We start from the raw sequence: 23,034 nt of genomic DNA, 5'->3' as shown, positions 1-23,034 counted from the left end.
ACTCGCAACATTGTTTTGCAGCACCAATATGGCAGCTTTTATAATATTTTTAAATAGGACACAACTCAATGTTATACTGCATTTTGTATGATATTTATTTTGAATTGCACTGAACCTTCCATATTGATCCCCTTTTGCACTACTATTTTTTTTAAACTGGTTTAATATTGCTGCGCTCTATAAATGGTTGTGTTCATTTCACTGTGGTAAGCTGTGAACAACGTAATTTTGTTTTGTATACACTCAGTGTATACAAAATGACAATAAAGTTTAATTCTTAAATTATAATGATAATAAATATTATTCATAGTGCTTTTCACTAATGTAGTCTATCTCAAATTGGTTGGAGTTGCCCTGAAGCCTCAGCAGCATTGCCCTGTATGGGAACACTGTTGTGCTCCAGCTGCCTTTAAGATCTTGGGAAGAAAATTTCTTTGTCTCATGAACTATGGAGGCGATGATATATAGATCAAAATGATCAAGGCGTGTATGATCATCTGCCGGCCATGCAGACCTCTTCACATGGGGGGTAGCAACGATCCCCACCTGCCAAATTCGTCCAGCCTAAAGGACACTAGACCATCTCGACCTCCTGCCCCACAACATCCGGTCAGGGTTACTTTACATGACGCCACCATCAGGTGCTAAACTTTATTGCAGAAACCATCAGCAAGAACATGAGTAATGGCAACAGGGGAGCAACAGCCCCAGAACGATTGCTTTTGTTAAGGAAGAAAAATCTGCTGCGAGTTAAAGGCAAGGCAGCAGCAGGGATTGTGGTGCCTGCAATGACTGGCAACTCTCTGTTAATCTGGAGCATGGCCTTAAACTCCCCCAACATGTTAACACGTGTATGAAAAAAAAATGTATCAATGCATTCAGAGATATAACAGATTAGAACACTTAAAAAGGATCAAATAGGAAGATCAAAGTCTACCTAAATAGAATAACCAAAGATTTACCTATTGAAAAGGTTTTGCAGCACTGACTTCAAATGGTTCCAAAATCATGTCTGAGCTGCAGTGAAGGACTAAATAATGCACAGGGTTTTGGTTAAAAAATCTAAATGGAAACATACACTCACCGGCCACTTTATTAGGTACCCCATGCTAGTAACGGGTTGGACCCCCTTTTGCCTTCAGAACTGCCTCAATTCTTCGTGGCATAGATTCAACAAGGTGCTGGAAGCATTCCTCAGGGAGTTTGGTCCATATTGACATGATGGCATCACACAGTTGCCGCAGATTTGTCGGCTGCACATCCATGATGCGAATCTCCCGTTCCACCACATCCCAAAGACGCTCTATTGGATTGAGATCTGGTGACTGTGGAGGCCATTTGAGTACAGTGAACTCATTGTCATGTTCAAGAAACCAGTCTGAGATGATTCCAGCTTTATGACATGGCGCATTATCCTGCTGAAAGTAGCCATCAGAAGTTGGGTACATTGTGGTCATAAAGGGATGGACATGGTCAGCAACAATACTCAGGTAGGCTGTGGCGTTGCAACGATGCTCAATTGGTACCAAGGGGCCCAAAGAGTGCCAAGAAAATATTCCCCACACCATGACACCACCACCACCAGCCTGAACCGTTGATGCAAGGCAGGATGGATCCATGCTTTCATGTTGTAGACGCCAAATTCTGACCCTACCATCCGAATGTCGCAGCAGAAATCGAGACTCATCAGACCAGGCAACGTTTTTCCAATCTTCTATTGTCCAATTTCGGTGAGCTTGTGCAAATTGTAGCCTCAGTTTCCTGTTCTTAGCTGAAAGGAGTGGCACCCGGTGTGGTCTTCTGCTGCTGTAGCCCATCTGCCTCAAAGTTCGACGTACTGTGCGTTCAGAGAGGCTCTTCTGCCCACTTGGTTTTAAAGGGTGGTTATTTGAGTCACTGTTGCCCTTCTATCAGGTCGAACCAGTCTGGCCATTCTCCTCTGACCTCTGGCATCAACAAGGCATTTCCGCCCGCAGAACTGCCGCTCACTGGATGTTTTTTCTTTTTCGGACCATTCTCTGTAAACCCTAGAGATGGTTGTGCGGGAAAATCCCAGTAGATCAGCAGTTTCTGAAATACTCAGACCAGCCCTTCTGGCACCAACAATCATGCCACGTTCAAAGTCACTCAAATCACCTTTCTTCCCCATACTGATGCTCGGTTTGAACTGCAGGAGATTGTGTTGACCATGTCTACATGCCTAAATGCACTGAGTTGCCGCCATGTGATTGGCTGCTTAGCAATTAAGTGTTAACGAGCAGTTGGACAGGTGTACCTAATAAAGTGGCCGGTGAGTGTATGTATATGTACAATATGGACATATTTCCACTTAAATATATACATATATATATATATATATATATATATAAAAGTCCTAAGCAGTATTTAGTCATTCACTGCAGCTCAGAAACTATTTTGGAATAAAATTTGTATATTGTTGGTAAAGTAGGTTTTTGGGGCAGGTATTCATAAATACCTAGGATAATGTCTCTTACCCCATTCATGAAGCTGTTGCAGAACTGGAGAGCTCCTTTAGTGACAGACTGCTGCACCCTAAATGCACCAGGGAGCGTTATCACAGATCCTTCCTCCCATCTGCTGTAAGACTCTATAACCACCACTGCTCCCAGCAACCTTTTTAAGTTGCTACATTCATGCTGATTTTTACACAGTTATTGTCTTAGTTAAATTACATGCTGTCATTTTTGAACTCCCTGGTGTTGCCATTTTTTCACGTCCATTACTGTAAAAATGTCCACAGCTGTTCTTCTTCAGATGCACAGTGTTTATATTGTACTTAACTTTGTTACTTATGTTATTTTTATACACATTTTTAAAGGTCCATATTTGTGGGACTGCTTTTGCAATTTGCACAATTTCCCCATTGTGGGACAATAAAGGGATTTTCTATGCTATTGTAAATCAAGTTATTAGAGACCCACATTTAAAAAAATGTTTTCTGGGTAGTCATCAACACTGCGGATAACTAGCTAGAAGCTGATTTGGTTTTTTCATTCTGAACTTTTTCCTGCTCCTGCATAACATCCATGCATCAAACTTTTTCCACTTTGAGTAACTTCATATTAGCTCTGAAAGCAGTTAATTTAAAGTAATTTTCTGAAATGTCCTCACATTTTTCTGTAAGGAAATGTAGTTATTTGACTCCAAATAAATTATGTTTAAGTCCAGAACATTGTTCATGTTTAGTCTGGGGCCAAATATTATTTTCTATAGGAATCAAGTTAACCAAATTACAAATTTAAGCACTTAATTTGTCACCATACTTATAAAAAAATTGAGGCAGGAAACTGAAGTAGTACATTAATAAGCTTATAGATCTTTTGAGTCAGTGATATCCATCAGAGTTTAGCTAAATAGTACATAAAAATAATCAGTTTGATTGAGCTGAAGAATTAAGAAACAAGCTACTTTAAAAGATGAGGTCAGGAATTAAAAATAAAGTATCATCTGAAGTATTATCTAAATTGTTTTTAATAATTTTGTAATTCTAGTAAAGTCTCAAAATAACTCGTTAAAATGATTCAGATATGCTTTTCTTCCTTTTTTCTAAAAGGACATATCTGAGGTTATACATAAGGTGATAATTCCTGTCAGAGGAAAACCTGAAGTATTCCATGTGCGGAAAAACTTCCACATGTTTATATATTCCTGCTAAACTAGAAGTTGGACAAAAAAAGAAATAAACAAAAAGGGTCCATCCAGACAGCTCTGGTTGATACCTGACCGGAACCATCTCTCATTTTCTTACAGATGCATTATATTAACAATGACTTCTTTTATGTGATTAAAGTCAGATATACATGTTTGCATTGGGGAATAATTTATTTGTAAGGCAACAAAAAAATGACACAAAGACAAATGTGATATTGCTAAGCAATGAATTTATAAATTAATACAAACTTCCCTTCGTAGTGTTCTTCTGACAGCTTTCCCACTATGACTATTTGTCTTTTTTTTTTTTTTTTTTTTTATATCTCCTAGCGATTTCAAAATAAAAAAATATTTACGACAACCTTCATCCTATCATCATTTAAAGACATTTTCCATTCTGCTCGGTCGGTTATTTTCACGTCTCATTTAGACCAACTGATGTGATTGATCTTTTTCTTTTTTATGTATATATATCTATACAGTATTTACATGTTAAAATCATTCAACATCTTCATTCAGAGCTTCAAAGCGGGGATAGGAGAGCGTGTGTTGCATAGATTGCACAGGGAATGAAAAAATGGAGAAAGGACACTGAAGAGATTGTTTTCTATCATGAGATTAAACAGGGTACAATATCAGCCCACAATAAAACAAATTTTTCAACAATGAAAATAAATGAAAGTAAAGCTGAAACTCAGCATGGCAGGAAAATTTAATTCAAATATTAGACAATAATAACATTTTAAATGAATATCAGATCAGCTGTAGTGTATAAATATGCAACACTGCACATAATGTCAGTTTTAGTTTTACCAATCCACATTTTTTGTTAGTTAATCAAATGAAAAAATAATCGATAAAAACGGACAATTAAATAAAGAAAAGTTGGATAAAGCTTTTTTTTTTTTATCTTTGAAGCATAATTTTGAGGAAAAAAACCTAAAGAAAACCTGCAGCTAAATGATTCAAACCCTCAGCCAGACTGGTTAAAACTTCCAATCGCTTATATGAATTTATTAATTATTGATCTTTTCTACTTTTATACCGTCTCCTTTTTACAATTACCATTTATTTTGATAGCTGGGAGTGTTTAGAACAAGAGGCAGCGAATGGAGAGCTGAGTAATAATTAGAGAGACAATGAAGCATTGATTAGATTTGGCATATCTCAATTCTTCTTTTTTTGTTTTGTTATACAAAATAAGGACTAAAAAAAAAATAAAAGGTTTGTTTACAGATTAGGAAGACGTCAAAGTCCCTGGTAGGATATATTCCCTTTATATGCCTCTTTAGAAATTTTTTGTATCTGTCTTTTTATAATATGTAAAAAAAAAAAAAAAGAAAAAAAAAAAAAAAAAAAAGCTAGGGGAAAGTAAACAAAAATGTTAAACACGTTTGGGAGTGTGTACAAAGAGCATAACTTAAAAAAAAAATGAATAAGCCTGAACATTACAAGCCTAAAAATCAAAATTGGCACATTCTATCAAATGAGGTTTACTGTACTTATTTCCCACTAAGATTATTCCTACACGGAAAATCTTAAAATATACATTAAAAATCTATACATTCCAATGTACAGATTTGCGGGTGGATGTGGGGGCTGTGGGTTTCAGGCGATTGTCTTTGGTGTTTATGGATGCAAACAGATCACTACATGACACTATTCGATCAAAATAAGAACAATCATATTTACAATTTAATCCATCTGGTTGAAAAGTTGGTAAAGAAAAAAATAAATAAAAATACAATCTTGTAAAAATAGAAACCTGATGGGGGGAGATTGATGGGTGTACAGATGGCAGTGGATTAACTTTACATGTAAAGAGAGACATTCAGTGAAAAACCTGCTTTTCTTTCTTCCAACAACTGCAGACAAAAAACTAAAAAACTCATCAACACTTCACAAATACTCACATTTCTCTAAGCCTGGCCTAAACGGGCATGCAGAAGCGTTTTAGTATCGGTTAAATTAATAATTATGATCTGGTATGAAATGGGTTTAGAAATTCGGTAGAAAAGTGGTGCAATGAAGTACCAAACTTACAAACATGATAATAAAACATATGGCTTCAGCACACTGAAAAAAGCCTTTTTGTTTTCTTTTTTTTTTTTGGTAAAGATGTAAATGTGAAAAGATTTCAGATCTCAGTAAAAAATTCTTTACAGGATGGCAGTTTTTTTTTTTTTTTTCTGCCACAACTTGGAGAACGTAAAGGAAACCAGTCCCATGATAAGAAGCTGAGCCACTGATAGTCACGCTGCTCTCTAAAGAGTCTCCATAATTCAAAATAGAGATGCACCGAAAAATTTCCAGCCAGTTAATTTGCCGTAAGCGGCCGAATGGAAAATGTGGAGCTATTTGATCTTTTTCTGTTTGGTGATTAAAAACAAACACTCTTATATATGGATGCAAACTTAAATGTCGAAGAAAAGGAAACTTAAGTTTCACATGTTTCTCTGGTTTGGATTAACAAGACGATGCTAATAACGTCGCCATTCAACGACGTTTAGCTTGGACTGTAATAAACAGGAAGTGGAGGCAGCCAGCTGGTGCGTGGAACATGGGTTTTAATGAATATGTTGCAATTGGACAAGTTGTATGTACTTTATCATGTAGTGATGGTACAGGCCTTCCAGAGACACTGAGAGTGGATTAAGATTCTGATGTGGTGGAAAGAGTTGATCAATCACGTGAAGTCAACTTATTAAACACATTTAAATGTGTTTCTACCTCCTATTTTGTGCATTTACCCTTTTCCAAAAATAAAGTCAAAAATCACCTTAGGTGAGTGGAAAAACTTTGTGAAACTTAGTGAGTTGATTGAAACTTTGTCATTTCCATCCAGCGATTCTTAAAATTGCACATTAACAAACACTGATGGAAACACGTCCAGTTTTAGGTACCAGAAGGGTTTAGGAATAAAGGCAACATAGAGATTATGGGAGCTTTACACTTTTAAAGAAAAATTAAGACTGGAGTTTAATCAGATTGGAAGGAAGAGAGTAGAAGACTTAAAAATTAAAAAACAGCAACGCTAAACGTCTTCTGTAAAGTGGCTCTGCTATTATCCATCCGGGCCATCAAAGTCAGTTTGTCAAGGAACATGCTGGAAATCAAAACGGCGTTTTACAATTCTCACTTTAAACAGATTTACATTCCCGCGGACTTAAACACTGCATTGAATGCACGGCTAGCATGGCTAGCAATGCTAATCTCTGAATGTAAATCAGTTTGGAGGCATTAAAAACTAATAGTAAAATCCTGATTTACAGGATCTGCTCACACAGTCTGATCCTGAATCTGTACCTTATGTTAAAAGCAAAAAAATTAAGATTGCTGCTCAAGAAGAGGATAAAAAAAATAGCTTTTTTCTTTTCCATTAAAACCTTTGAGGAAAATTATATTGTCAGTTCAAAGCTTCATTGAAACCAGAAATCAGCACCAACATTTAGATTAGTGCATCTCTATAAAAAAAAAACAAAAAACAATTTCAACTTTTTTTAAAAGTGCAGAAAACAAAACGTTTTTCTCAGATGACAATAACCAAAACAATTTGTAAAAACATCTAACACTGAATAACTGCAACTTAATTCAACTTCAGAATGCTGATCACAACTGGCTTCATTAATTGAACATCCTCACATGCACATTAATATCTGGTACCTAAGAACAAACTAAAGAAACAGTAGCTATGACACAATTTAAATTCATGTTAGTGTTAAAAAAATAAACATATATAGCAGCATGTTAATTTTCAAGACAAGTTCTTTGATCAGGCTGGCCTTTTAACTAAGACAAAAAAACAAAGACAAAAGTAAAACAGAATAGAGATGGCTTATTTAGACCGTAATTAGTAACTAACTAATTAATCACAAAGAGATTTTCTTAACCATTTTAAAGTCAAATGAAAATATGCCCCGGCTCTGAAGAAAATAAACAATGCTAGCTCATAGATCTTCTTAAATGACTAAGGATTTGACACATTACTGTCTTTTTTTTTTTTCCCAGCCTCCTTTATGGCGATGGGCTGATGACTCAGTAACGGCCTGAAGAATCTAGCTTCACCCTTTGGAAAGGAGGCATTCATTCAAATAAACTTACACAATGGCACATGCCTACACCCACATGCTGCTGATATGTCAACTAAAAGGTGCAAATCAAAAGAAAACAACATAAAACTGGCATTAATTACCTAACACTTTCTAGTACATTTTCTAATTCCTTTAAAAATAAAAATGTTCTCCCTCTCCTCATTTTCCAGTTTTTAGCTATCCAATCAAGACCATGGACTCTGACAATTTAGTAGAATCAGATCATTTTTGGCCGATCCTAAATGGACGAGAAAAAGCATTGATGAAAAGCTAAGATGAGGTTGATATACAAATACAGACTCTAATTAAAGTTTAATGTTCTCCTGCCAAGAAATATTTGGTGTTTGTCTTCATCTTGATGAGGAAGGGACCTTCGTGTCTGTGCTACCTGAGAGCACCCTTTCAAATGAAAACATGAGTATAAACTAGCACCAGTTTGTGCACCTACATCTTTTAATCGGTCACATGATACCATGGCATGGTACGATTATTTACAAGCTCCAGAGTCTTAATTGTTTACTGAGATTCCCTGTGTGCAGAATGTAAATAAAACACATGATATGCCCAAGCTCTAAGTTAAAGGAGTGAAATAGATGTTTCAGTATCTTAGTATCATATTGGTAGAAAATGCCACTGTTTTCCTCCAGTCTTCCTGTCTGCACCGTCGCAGATGATTATTTCAATGATAGAGGCTCTCAGTGCTCCAGTCTGGTGAAACATTTAAAAGTTTAAAAAAAGGGAAGCCAAGAGCCAAGATAGAAGGGTCTGTTTTTACCAGTCTACTCCTCAGCATTTTGGCTCCGAGGGAAAGGTAAAGTGACGGCGTGCTCTTGAGCCATGGCTGCCAACTCTTTGAGAAACTCACAGAAAATAACAGCACAGTACACTGCGTTTTTCACCCGCAGCGCCTCCGCTTGCTTCTCGAGCCCCGACGAGCCGCTGCCCCCCCGGAACAAAGCGCTGTGCAGTGATTGGCCGCCGTCCCGGACGTGAGCGAGCGCCAGCTGAGCTGCGTTCCGGGCCCGGGTGGGACTGTTGGTGTGTCGGAGGATCAGTTCACCAAGAGATGGCTTCCGACTTTTAACTAGGAAAAGGAAAGAAGGAAAAAAGAAAAAAACAAGAACAAAACTAAGCAAAGGTCAGAATTTTTTTTTCCACAGGCCAGAACTTCGGCACCTGTCTTATTTATAAAAATCCCATTTATCCCATCTGGGCACTTTAATCTTATCCAGTTAAAAAACCTCAGCTTCACTTCAACCACAGATGATGCTTTTAAAAGTCCGAAAAGAAGTGAAATCATCGACTTCAACATCTTAACGTGTGTATTCAGTCAGTAAGTCAACTTAAACTAACCGTTAACTTCAATTTAAACTTTCTCAGTTTTCATGCATTTTCATGCCTTACACTTAATTTACTCAAGTTGGAATCAGATTAGGGCTGCAACTAAGGAGTATTTTACAAATTGCTTAAGCTGTTGAATATTTTTTCGATTAATCGACTAATAATTGAATAGCCAAAGATTCTTTAAAGATAGACTTTTTACAAAATTAAACCAGGTGAAACTCAAACTTTTCCACTAAAGGAGTTCTGCATAGAGCATGTTGACAGATGAAACCTTTATTTTTATCTTAAATGCAAAATTTTTTATATATATTTTTAGTGGGTCTCTCAGCTATGGAGGACCAACTCTGCCATATTTAAAAATAAATACAGAAATAAATAAATGCTCAATAAATAAATAAGCATACAATTAATTGCCCACCAAAAAAAAAACAATAAACAAATAAATGTAGGTAGAAATTAAATTATACAGTGAGACATCAATTTATATATCTCTTTTAATTAGCATCTTTATTTAGTTGCCTTTTTTAATATCTACGTTATTTATTTGTTGTCCGTTATAATCTTCAACTTTAATTATTACTTTTTAAAAAGTATTTATTTATGTGCGTTTCATAATATTTTTATCTGTTTTATTCTTCCTTTCTATTTTTTTACCCTCCTTATTTCTTCAATGCTATTTATTTCTGCCTCTCGTTTTTACATTTCTATACGCATTTCTGCCCCATTATGCAAAAAAAATGAGGAAAGGCTGTGTCTTAGAGAGTCAACTTCTGTCCTTCTGCCCAACTTAAAGTTATTGTAAATTTGTGTCCCTTTTGGGTTTTTTACTTTGCATGTATTTGCAGTTATTTAGCCAGAATCTGTGATTCTGTTCATCCCTGTTGAGATTGGCCTCTACATGGTGCTGAAAATGGTAATTAAATGATTTGCATTAATAAAGAGAAGAAAAAATATTGCTAAAATGGATATGCATGTATAAAATAAATGTATATTTCCTAAAAAAAGTTTTAGATCAAATCTTATGTAGAACATAAAAAAAAAGCCTTTTCCCCCCCTTTTTCAGATTCAGAACTTTAAATATGGGCGATTTTGCCACAAAAGGAAATCAATCCTAACATGTTTCTAATCAGCTTTCTGTACTCACTTAGTGAATCAGAGCGCCGCAGCGGGGGGACTGCTGCAGGCATGTCAGTCCAGTCCAATTTCCCCCGAGCCACCAGGTACTGCTGGGCTTTCCTCAGCATGGCAGGGAAGTCTTCATGAGAAGCTGCAAATGCCTCAATGCGGTTCTTTACAGAACCTAAAACCTGAAGATGGCAACAGAAGAAGGGGGTTAAGCTGAAAGCAGGTATCTTAAGATGCTGTTTGCAGATGTCATGTTATGCTAAAACAGTGGGCTAATACTAAAGTCTTGACTCAAAATAACTGAGAAAAGAACCTTCAATAAAACACTTCAGTTAATTCAATGCTTTTAAACTAAAGCCTCAAAGAAGTCAAGGTGGGTTCAAGTTGGAAAATAATCCTTAAAAAGAGCTTTATGGAACTTGTTCTCTAGATAAAACTGAAGCAGTTCATCATCCAGCCAGGACTGTACAGACCAGGTTTAATGGAGGCCAAACTGGACCCTCATCAACCAAGACATCTCAGCTTTAGAAGGTGTACCTGGATCAGTGACTTGACGCTGGGCTGGAAGACCATGTTGGTGTTGAGCAGGAAGGAGCGCAGGAGAGGCTGAGGATAACAGGCCAGCTGGGCTACGATGCCAGTGAGCAGGATGTTGACGTACAATGAGTTTTGGAGCATGTTCTCCAGCTTGGCAAACAGAACCACCATAAATGGGCCTAAACAAAGACAAACAGGCAGGCTGCTGATTGGATAGATGGAAAGCAAACTTTCGATTTAACTTAAATAAAAACAAATCAGACCTTTGAATGATTATAATCTTTATCAGGTCGATCATCCAGTTTTTCTTTTTTATCATAAAGATCCAGATTGGAGCCATTTGATGGCTGAAGACATTACTCATGTAGGAGAAGCTTTTTGAGCCCTGCTGGTGTTTTTCTATGCCATAAAAACTGCTATAGTGCCTTCAAAAGTATCAATGCAGCTCTACTTTCTTTCATTTGGTCATAGTACAACCTCAGCCTGGGGGACCTCAGTCTCCTTTGTGCACAATCATCTCTGTGCTGGATCACATAAAGGACAGTTAATTTTGGATGGACCACCTTCCTTCCACCCATCATCTGTAGAGATCTAGGGCCACAAAAAAAAAACCTTCTTTCTCGACTTCACTAACCCTGAACATGATGTTCATACTTTAATTTTTGTATTAAATAGTGCTAACAGCTGGAAAAGACTTAAGAGCCTACATTTATCATGTTGTCTCTCTAATGAACACAATAGCTGCTTCACATCCAGCGTAGTCTATTTGCTAGCAAACAAATACTTTGCTCGTTTCATCTTCTGATAACACGTAAAAAAAAAGTAAGAAATGTTCTGTAGAAACTGGTTCTTGTCCTCACTTCATTCCTTCTAAGTGTTTTCATATGTTAAAGTTGTTATTTAGACAGATTACAATATGAGTGATGGTAATGGAACTTCAATTTCTCTTTTGTGTACAAAAGCCTGGTCCATGAAGTGGAGTCTGACGTTAGCTTCCTTTTAAGGTGCTCCACCTCAAATTTGCAGATCAGAGGAACCGGGCTTTCATGTGGGGTAGAGCTGCTTCTGCTCAAGCTTTTTCTCTCCCTTTCCGGTTCAAATAAAGGATGCCCCCAGCATGATGCTGCTACTACTGTGTCTTCCAGCTGCTCCTGAGAGAGCCTGAAACTAAGCGGAAGCTCAGAGGGGATCACAGTTTGTGTTGCAGCGTCAATGCTCTGGAATAACCTGCCTCCTCACATTAGAAAGGCCTCTTCTCTGACCGATTTAAAATCTCCTGTCAGAACCCACCTTTCGCTTTAGCTTTTAGCACCTAGCAAGACAGTGCATTGAAAAAATAATGCAATCATTTGTGGCATTTACTTAAACATGTTTAGTCATTTTAGCACAACTGTTTTATTTCCTACCATGCTAAAATAAAAAAAGTTAAAATAACTACATATAGTTAAGTAGATGCCGAGAAAGATTTTTATTTTTATTTTTCCAGTGATGGGTTTATTTTAACCTTTTATTCCTTCTATCTTTTAACCAGTTTTATTGCTGGTGAAGATCCTCAGTCATCCAGGTCATAGTCAACCAATTTTATTGATTTGATTGTGTCAATGTTATTTTTACTAGTGTTGCACAGATGCCATTTTTTGACCCGGATACCGATACCTGGCTGTGCAGTATTGGCCGATACAGATACCATAGCATCTGTTTAAAATGTGTATATATAAAGAAGTGCATACTACTTGGATGTAAAATAATCGCCATCATGGCTTTGTCAAGCTGCTGCCTACCTTTGTGAAGCAGGAAAAAGACTAATATAAAGTGAATCCAGTAGAACTTTTTATTGCCTACCTAGAATGGGTGACAATAGTTGAATAAACTTTTGGCTCTCTAAATGGTGCCATTTTAGCCCCTTGAACCCTACGGACCCACCGGCGGGTCCAGCTGCTACGTGACCTCGTAATTTTACCAAACCCCCAGTATTGATGTAAAAAACATATTTGGCACAGTTTGGTGACATTTATGGATAAATGTGCCAAAATGGCCTCTCCGCCTAAGAAATTTCTCACTAATACCATTCTAAAATAAATATGATTCATCTGATTGAGTCCAAATTTGGTATATTTTTACACAACATTTAGATTTGAAAGTTTGTACTACTTTTTTGTGCTATAAATAATATTTTGGTAGTGTTTTGCAATGTTTATTTCAAAGAAAATTTTGGCGAGGTTCAAAAAATGCAAAATATTTTGTATTTTGTCCCTAATATTTCAGGCAGGGTCAAAGCTACAATGGTGCTGACACCAGAAAACCATTATATGACATCTTACCTTTACAGACGTACCAAAAGTTTCTTCTTAAATCTAATAGCTTTGAGGCTATAAGTTATTTACTTTTGTGTGTTTTTGTCAGGCAGAAATTTATTTATACCCCCTTAGGGTGTAAGAGGTTAGTGCTGGATATTGGCCCTGCCTGATAGTGGTATCGGTGAAGCGCTAATTTCTACCAATGTTTTAGCTGTTTTGTTTTTTATCTTTACTGTTTTATGTTTTATTTATGTTTTCTGTACAGCATTTTGGTCAGCTTTGGTTATTTTATAAGTGCTTGATAAATAAAATTGGACTGGATTGGATAAGACCAAATTTGAGTGACCAAAGTTTTACTTTGACTAATCTGCAGGTTCTCCAGTTACCATCAGCCTCTATACCGTCTCCTTGGCTAATGATCTCCTTGCAGTTCCAGTCCAATTCATTATTTGGTAGATTTGCAGCTGCATTTTTAGAGAATGAAATCAAATGTGTTATACTGTTTGAAGCTTAAGATATTGTTTTATAATCTGATGCTCCTTAATCATGCCGTTTGCTCTTCAAAAAAACTTTAGAGATCTTCACAGAGAGGCTGGTTATCAGTGAGATTAAATGACACATAGATGGACTCTCCTTACTTTAAAGTTTGCTGCTAAAGACCACACGCTTCACTGAAATGTATTAAGGAATACCGAGGCAAAAAAAAAAACATTTTGTTAAACATTATGTTTGTCTTCAAAACTGAATAAATCTGCAAGGAGCAGGTGTGAATGCTTTTGCAAGACAGTTCCTCCCAATACTGTTTTAATTCTCTTTTGAGTTTTACTTCTTTAAAATCATGAACATAACCACAAAATTTAACATAAAAGATTCAGAAAGTCAGAAGAAATGTTAATTAGTCACTTAGCTGTACATCTCAAGTGTTTAAGACTCAAAGATCCTCAGGTTGATATCATGAAAACCCAACCACGGCGCCTCCACTGAGAGGATAACATACCTGTATACGGTTGTGAGGCAGGCTGGTTAAGCGGTTTGGCAGGACTGAAGATTCCCACCTCAGATCCCTCCCCCTTCCCGTCACTGGCTAGTTTTGCATTGAGTGCTGTGGAAAGCTGTTCCTCTTCTAGCTGCTCGGCTGACGGGGAGTCTACAGCTGTATCCGACGGCTGGAAGGCAGCTTGGCTTCGCTCCTTCACCCTGTCCTCCAGCTCTCTCAGCTCCTGGGTAAAGGCCTCGATGGTGATGCCTTGACCGTTGGCATCTGAGGGGAGCTGGGGGTCGTCTGGAGACTGTTCTAGCAGCTCTTCAATGAGCCGCTCCACAGACTGCTGCGATTGGTTGGTTTCTGGAAGATCTGAGGATGTGCTGTGTGGGCCTGAGATGCTGTTAGTCAGCTGTTTGGTATGAGGGGCGGTGGTTTGGGTGGGAAACTGAAGAGATTTCCCATCGCTGCCGTTTGTGCTGCTGAACACGGATTGGGCGACAGCAGTGTGACTGTGGGTTGGGTAGGAGATGGGTGACCCGTTCTGATTGGCGTTTTCATCCAACGACGGTTGCTCTCCCAAGTCTCTTTTAACTTTCTTCACTTCTAGCCCTCTATCCCGACTGTCCGAGCAGCCGTCCCCCTGTCCGACGGTTCCATTGTACATAGGCTGGTAGCTCACAGTGATGGTGGATGCCGATATGTGCTGACTTGGCAAAGAGGCGGAGTGTGAGGCTGATAACGGGGAGCCTGCAGATGAGGAAGGGACGAGAGGTGGGACGGGTTTAGAGAGTTCCTCCGTCTGCAGCGTGCGCTTCTTGGAGCGCGGCGTCAGACTGATGCAGTTGTTTTTGCCTATCGTGACATCCCATTCGCCGCTGTCCCGATCCGAACTGCTCCACTCCGACCGCGCCGCCGCCACAACGGCAGCCCTCTGCTGGGCTGGAGGAGTACTGCTTCCTCCATGCTGGAACGAGAAGTGCTCTGGAAATATAGCCATGGAGGGGTTAGAGGTGGGGGGAGGGGGAGGCGGGGGGGCTGTGCTAGGGGACGGGTTTTCTCCATCATAAGGGGCGGACCAATCACGGCAGGCCCACGAGCAATGCTCGATTCCCCGACGAGCATCCTTAAGGTACTCTAGGTAGCCTGCATCCCACTCTAGGCAGTCTGTGTGGGTGGAATGCTGATGATGCATGGGACTGTCGGGGGACGGACTGTGGGATGGACCCGAGTGGAGTGGATCCACGCTGGGGTTGGAAGGACCCCCTCCTCCTGATCCACTGCTGCTGCTCTGCTGCCGCATGAAGAAGGATAAGCGGGAAGGGGTGCTAGGTCTGGGTGGAGCAGGAGCTTCAGTGCTTGGATTGTTTAGAACTGTGGAGAAGGAAGCAAACCAAAGGAGAAACATTACAAAGGCAACCAAATCTCATACTATAGTTTGTGTCCAGAATCCCTTTCTCTATATACATTAATGCGTGAACAAGGTAACCCAAAGATAAATCTAGCATCTAAACCTATAAACCCTTCCTCACAGATTATTTTGAATGGAGCAGGTAAACATTTTATTGAACTGCTTTCATTCAAACAGTCGATCCAACAGAGGGGAGTGTTGGCCTAGTGTGTTAGAGCAGTGTGCTTGTGTTATTAGAGGGATGCAAGTACCCGGTTTGATCCCCACAGACTCCACTCTGGGTTCCTGAGCAAAACCCTTAAGCTGTGATTTCCCCCCCGGACGCCATACAATGGCAACCCACTGCTCCCCAAGGGGATGGGTTAAATGCAGAGGTAAATTTCTCCAATATGAGATCAATAAAAATCAATCATTTTGGCAGGAGTGGCGGCCTAGTGGTTAGGGCATAGAGTTTGGAATCCTCAGGTTCTGAGTTCGAGCTCCACTCCCACAGACTGCCACTCTGGGTCTCTGAGCTTGACCCTTAACCCCACACTGCTCCCCGGGCACGCCATGATGGCAGCCCACTGCTCCCCAAGGGGATGGCTTAAATGCAGACTTGCAGAGAGTTCATTTTGTTGCTTTGTAATAAATAAAGTTCTATTAATCAATAAAGTTCTATTAGTGGCTGGATGGCTCAAGTGGTATGTCACCCGTCCTGCAAACAGGAAGCCTGGCTTCGTATCCCAGCTGAGGAGAATGAGCTGCCAGTGGGGGTCCCTGAGCAAAACAGCCTTAAAGGAATAGTACACCCAAAACATGATTAGCCTTCATTTTCTACTCACCCCCATGCTGAACAACACCCTGGAGTACTTTTTTGATATCTCAAATGCATCTGGAGATCTGGGAGGCTTCTTGCTGTCTGCTGACATTCAAATAATGGAGGTCTATGGTGCCCGAAGCAGAAAGGTCCAAAAAAGTCCACAAAAATGTGTCAATATTCCTCCATACTGCTCGTCCAATGTATTCCAAGTGTCCTGAGTGGGTAGCATCCATAATTTACTCGAAACGAAGTCATTTAGAACGTTTTAGAGCCTAAACAGTAGTGTATAGGATTTGCTAATAGCGCCCCCATGCGCGCTCACGATTCTACGGAAGCCGGCAGACCAAACCAGCGCATTCAGCTCGGCAAAGAACTCATGCTCTTCCTCAACACTGAAGTCCTCAGACATTTTTCTTTCGTTGTTTCTTTCTTTGCACAGGTAAACAGCACATTTCTTCTTCTACGCTTGCATTATCGGCAGAGCAGACGCTGAATGCGCACTTTCTTCCGGTTTGGTCTGCCGCGGTTTCCGTAGAATCGTGAGCGCGCATGGGGGCGCTATTAGGAAATCCTATACACTACTGTTTATGCTCTAAAAACATTCTAAATGACTTCGTTTCGAGTAAATTATGGATGCTACCCACTCAGGACACTTGGATGACATTGGACGAGCAGTATGGAGGAATATTGACACGTTTTTGTGGACTTTTTTGGACCTTTCTGCCTCGGTCACCATAGACCTCCATTATTTGAATGTCAGCAGACAGCAAGAAGCCTCCCAGATCTCCAGATGCATTTGAGATATCAAAAAAGTATTCCAGAGTGTTGTTCAGCATGGGGGTGAGTAGAAAATGAAGGCTAATCATGTTTTGGGTGTACTATTCCTTTAAAGCATGACCCCAAACTGCTCCCCGCGCACCGCACAATGGCAGCCCACTGCTCCCCAAGGGGATGGATTACATGCAGAGTTGCAGAGGGTTCATTTCGTTGCTCTGTACTTGCGACAGTGTAATGACAATAAAATGCTGGGAAAAAAACAACAACAAAGTGTTTAGAATTCATTTTCCACATCTGTTTGTGGCTCACCTTTGCCCCAGAATGGATTGTCGTCATCCCGATCGGCGGAGCTCGTTGCGTTTAGCCGACAGCACTCTGGAATCAGAGACAGGAATTTGTTCGCAGACTTCCCGTACATGTCCGTCTCCCTGATAGCGCGACGCTGACTCAGCATTACATGGGTGCAGGGCAGAAGATACCTTGGAGCAAAAGAAAGGCACACAGAGTCCTCATTTATGTTTCTGTAATGATTCATGGTCCAGACACTGAAAACTACAGTGCACACATGTGACACATTTTACAGGACAGTAGCACCCAACTGTCAAGTTTAAAAGGACTAAAAAACAGTTTTATTTTATTCATTTTATGCAAAAATCAGAAAAGAAAGTGCGGCTAAAATGTACATTTATTAACTCACCATTACTCTGATACCCTTAAATAAACTATATTGCCTTCAGTGACTTTCTAAAGTCAGCTAATTATTTAAAAGTCTGTCTGTTTCTTATAATCCTAATATAAATAGAGCTGTTCTATGAAGGCTTCAGTGGTTGGTTAGGGAACATTAGTAAAAGAGATAGTTAAACAGTGTATTAATAACTGTGTTATTAAACGTTTTATCTAGCTGTGATGACATGGACTGGTCCAAAGAATGCATTCATTAAGTTTACAATCACACTGAAGAGCAAAGTTAAACCACGATCATCACAAAACGCTGTCGTGTGCGATTCCTTGAACATTTATTCTGATTGCAGAAAACACTTTCCTAAGCTTTGATTTTTAACTTTCTGATTTAATGCAAAAATAAAGGGCTAGTTCTCTAATTTTAAAGGAATTTCATCAGCATCTGAATATCTCAAGTTCTGAAACCACCTGAACAATTCTGAAACATCCAGGGCTTAAAACTGTCTGCATGCAACTTTTTAACATTTTTCATCGTTCCCTAAATTAACCTTTTTCCCCCCTTTCTGAGGTGCATTTTTGTGTCTTCAGCTGTTCATCTTGACTTATAATACTAATGTTATTTAGCGTGTAGTTCTGTGTAGATGTTCTTGCCACTATACTCCATACTGCGAGATAATAAACAGTGTTAAACTCTTTTTTTTCTTTTAGTTAGAAAACAGAAAATATACCAAATTTCTCTATTGTTGGCCTTGGCAGCACATTAAATGAGGTCCTTCTAGAAAACAACAGTAGTATGATAAGTGAAAACTGATTATATATTTTTTTTCTACTCATTACGGCCCATGGAAAATTTCTCCTTGCTGAAGCGTGCATTTGTCACATTCACAAAGAAAACAATGTTTTTCTTAAACCTATCCAAATCCAATCTTGCATCCTCTCATCTCATCAGCTGACCATACAGTTACACCCCCGATAATAAAAGCTGAGGAAAACTAACCTGAGAACGAGCTGCAGCATGATGTCTTCACAATGCAAGGACAGGAGAGTCCTGAATAGACTCAGAGAAACCATGCAGAGCTGCAACAAGAAGAAAGCTGATGAGCACATGGTGACACAGAAATCATCTGCATTCAAACATCAGTTCTACATTTATCCTCAACTAGAAAAGTGGAGAAGTAAAAATAAGTACAGTAGTACTGTAAAACACCCTTTTTAACATTTCAGTTGAGATTTATTTCTGAATATAAACATCCAGTATAGAATTTGGCTTCTGCAGCAGAATTGAGCTGATTTAGCTTTCCTTTGTGATCTGAGGAATCAGAAGCTTCTCTTTCCTACTTTCAGTTTCCGCCCTCAGCCCACACAGCACCCACGCAACTGTGTTCGTTTTAAAGGCCTGGAGGCTTTCAGAAGCACACCCACATGTATACAGACCCTTGAATTGCTGCTGATGCGTGTGAGCAGCGTGTCTAGGATGGTGTCATTGTCGTGGCGATGCAGCAGGATGAAGCGCAGGAAGGTTTTGAGCAGCGATGTTTCTGTTATGCTGCGCAGGAAAAGATCCAGGTAGGCGGTGCTGGCTATCATCTCGTCCACCGACGACTAAACACACACAAACAGAAATGCTGTTTAAAGAAGAACAATGAGGCAAATCTCCTCATAGGACCAGATTTAGAGAAGGACGTTCCAAAAAAGTAAAAAAACAAACAACTGGACTTTGTTTTCCAAGTTCCAAGATGTTTCTCTTCCCATCCAGGAGGCTTTTTAAATTTAAAATATCCGAATTAGCGTTGAGTTCCAATTGGTCCAGGGGTGACCAATTAAAAATAAGCGAGGTCCGAATAAAGAAAATCAACAACCAGTAACGGTCCGGAGACATTTTTTTATTATAATCTGTTACTTCATACCCGAATTTAACACTGAAATAAAATGAGGTGTTTATGCATCAGTGTTATATATTTACTTTTTAAATAATGAAAAAAAAGAACATTTTTCCAAGTGGTTTTTTTTAAGTAGAGAACAACAATCGTTCAGTTTGGTATATTGACAATTTACTGATTCACATATTTTATCAAAACCCTGAACTGACCGTTTGTTTTATTTATTTATTTATCTATCTATTTTTTATGTCTTAATGATAGCAGTGGGCTTTATATTGCCCTGCAAGGCTTTAAACCTGGGTTTGAATGGAGACTAAGCCATTCTCAAGCACATATCAAGGTGCTCATTTTGAGCCTGGATCCATATTTATTTTTAATCATGGTCATGGTGGAGAATCCTGCTTCACAGCAGCAGGTTGAGCCAAACATACTCAAAATGTGGAGGGTCATCTTTGAGCACGCCATTTCACTTTTCTGTCACCAGTCTAGTGCAGTTCTTCCAGCCGTCCACACTTTCTTTCACTTTTTCTTATCATCTTCTCCTTCTTTCCAACAGCTCAGCTTGCCACAGGTTTGCCTGCTAAAAGTAGCTAGCAGCAGAGACCCAGACTGACAGCAGCTCATTGGCTAATTTGTATCACATGTAGCCTTGTCCTGGATGCTCTGGAGGGCTTTGCCGTACAAATAGGAGAAGCGGCGCAAGTGAAATTAAGATACTGCCGACAGACAACATGTGGTAATTTCTAGGGATGCACAATATAATCGGCCCCCTATCGGTATTGGCCTGTATCGGCCTTAAAACTGAATATCGGACATCGGCCACCACACTGATATTTAACCCAATATTTGATCAGCTTCTGAGTTTCTAAAGTCTAAAAAAAAAATACTGCTTCTTCTTCCTCAAAAACTTCTTTTTTACAGAATTAAAAACTTCTAAAGACGAGGGAAAAAATATTGATACATTAAAATATCACAATATCTTCATATGCTAATATATTGCCATATCAAACTCTTTTACTAATGAAATATTGCTATATGTCATCGTTATGCTACAAAATCCCCCGAAAATTCATACATTTTTTTTAACATCGGTATCGATATCGGTTATTGGCTACATGAGTTTTAAAATATCGGCATATCGGATATCGGCCAAAATCCCAATATCGTGCATCCCTAGTTATTTATAAATGTTTTAAATCAATTTGGGTCCGGATTAGCAAGCAGGTGGTTCTGTGACCTCTAGAGCAGCCGAACAAACCCATGCTTTGGCTTAGAAAATGTGCAAATTGAATCAGAAGAACAGGATCACCCCTTAGTAATGGGGAGTTGTTCATATGCATGTTATCTAAGCCATAACAAGGCTTTGTTTGGGCTACTCTATAAAGCTTGCAACTCAATAATTAATTAATAATAATTCAGACATTTTAAAGTGAAAAAGCCTCCTGGGTGGGAAACGAAACATCTTCAAACTTGGAAAACAAAATCCAGTGGGTTTTTTTTATTACTTTTTTTAAATGACTATAACCTGGATGACTGAGAATATTCACCAGCACTTAGAGAAGGACGGTTTCTGCAGTTTAAACTAATTACTGAATTGTCTTCTGAGGAAGAAACATTAGTATAAGAAAATTAAATCGATTTCTTAACTACTTTTTTTGCCAGGTTCCCTTCAACTTAAGAATCAGGAACAATGAACTAAACTGAAACACTTAAATATTCTACCTTCTTAATCTAAGGCTAGAAGAATAATTGATCAATCACTTTTTTAAGGAATTTCATTTTTGGATCATCTGGATTTTTAAATTAATCCACTCCTTTGGCCTTCATAGACAACTTCAGTTCATCAGTTGTTGCTTTTAGATGGGTACTTAAAACTGTACCACTACCTGAAAACATTTAGTTTGGTTATTTTTAAAGTCTGTTGTGAAACATGAGAATTTTACAAGCTTTAATTTCCCTGACCTTCAAATTAAGGTGACCTCTCAGAGGGGATGATTGAAAACAAAGCTAGTTTTTGAAAGTGGTATACGTCATTGGTCATTTTTTTATAATGAAACTTGGTAAAAAAAAGAAACTCAAAACTAAATCAGAGATTAGATTTTAAAGTCATTTTGCCCAGCCCTACTTTAAATAGTTTGAAACACAACTATGAGGACTATTTCTATCCAAAAAGATCAGGTTCTAACTCGAACCTTGTGCAGGGCAGGGCCCATGACGGGGACGAGGAAACCGTTATGGAGGTAGTCCAGGAGCTGAGAGCGGACCATGGGATGTGCGACCTGCACCACCGCGTTGCAGAACTCCAAAGAGTTCATAAAAAGCACGAGAGACGACACGCCGATCCAGTCCTCCCGCCGCAGAGAATGCCAGTCATCTCCTCGGACTTCGATCTTCCTGGGCAGAGAGGAGTAGAGGGCGCTGAGCCCCGTCGCCAACACCTGGTTAAAAAAAAAAAAAAAAGACTTTAAAACAATTCAACTAAACAGGTCATTTTGGGCTTATTTTACTTTAGAGTTACTTGGAAGAATAGCTGTGAAACAGAGGGACAAAAAAAAAAAAGGATTTGAACTCCTATTTAGTTAAAATAAACATTTTCCTGATTGTGGTATGTGAATAGAAGTATTGTAAAATAATCCAACTATTGAAGTTTGAAATTAAGATAAAAATAACCAATAATTAAAGTTAACATCCTATAAAAACCAACAGAGCAAAACAACGAAACAGATAGTGGAATAAATTTAAATAAAATCTAGATACAATACAAATTATATCCTGCTTTTTTATTACTTCAGTGTCAAGAGTCCCTCACGAAACACCATTTATAAAAAAAAATGTGAGTCTAAGCAGGTTTTTGTTTAATTAACATTTTTGAGTGTCTAAGCTGTGTTAAGCTTTGAGTCTGCTGCAGATCAAGGCATGTCTGCTTCTCTACAATGAGAGCAGCTGAAACACTATGAATAATATTGAAAGCACCAACTTTCTAAAGCAGAAGCTTTTCCAGGAAAGTTTGTCTGCAGAGAAAAATAAAATGCATTCAAATATATTATTTCCAAAACTTGAACTGCACGATATATACATATTCGCATTTTCAATGCCGTATTAATGAGAAATTATTATTATTAGCAAAGGACTGCTTGGATGCCATTTCTGATGGGATGTACAATTTTTGTGGGTTGCATTTAAACTCTTCCAGTTTTTTATCTACTTGAGAATGGAGTCAACTCTTCCGACCTAATCTAGACTGCAGCTCAAAGCTGAGGAGGAGGGAAAATCTTTATTATAGAATAGGCACTAGGGAGAAAAATCTGAAGCAATATTATTATCCACGTTCTAAACTTGATACTGCAATACTTCCAGTAATTATGTAGTCCTACCAAAGGGAGAGTAACCCTATGATACAAAGAAAACAAACGATAAGTAGAAAAAAAACAAAAA

At 38.7% G+C, this 23,034-nt stretch overlaps 1 protein-coding gene across 1 annotated transcript in view; it reads right to left on the bottom strand.

Moving 5' to 3' along the window:
• Positions 1–3,824: 3,824 nt before the first annotated feature.
• Positions 3,825–23,034, bottom strand: part of fam160a2 (family with sequence similarity 160 member A2) — a 34,526-nt gene continuing 15,316 nt past the window's right edge. Inside the window, exons 5-12 of the mRNA XM_038297450.1 lie at positions 21,792–22,037; positions 19,154–19,321; positions 18,717–18,796; positions 17,348–17,517; positions 14,064–15,422; positions 10,770–10,948; positions 10,252–10,414; positions 3,825–8,847 (exon numbers count right to left, since the gene is read on the bottom strand). Coding sequence (XP_038153378.1) covers positions 8,543–8,847; positions 10,252–10,414; positions 10,770–10,948; positions 14,064–15,422; positions 17,348–17,517; positions 18,717–18,796; positions 19,154–19,321; positions 21,792–22,037 — 2,670 coding nt within the window. The 3' untranslated portion in view covers positions 3,825–8,542. The remainder of the gene's footprint in view (positions 8,848–10,251; positions 10,415–10,769; positions 10,949–14,063; positions 15,423–17,347; positions 17,518–18,716; positions 18,797–19,153; positions 19,322–21,791; positions 22,038–23,034) is intronic.

This window comes from Cyprinodon tularosa, unplaced genomic scaffold, assembly GCF_016077235.1.
Source record: "Cyprinodon tularosa strain WSP-4 unplaced genomic scaffold, ASM1607723v1 ctg388, whole genome shotgun sequence".
In the NCBI taxonomy this organism is placed as follows: domain Eukaryota; kingdom Metazoa; phylum Chordata; class Actinopteri; order Cyprinodontiformes; family Cyprinodontidae; genus Cyprinodon; species Cyprinodon tularosa.
Note: the sequence above shows the minus strand (reverse complement) of the source record. Positions and strands in the feature narration are given on the sequence as shown.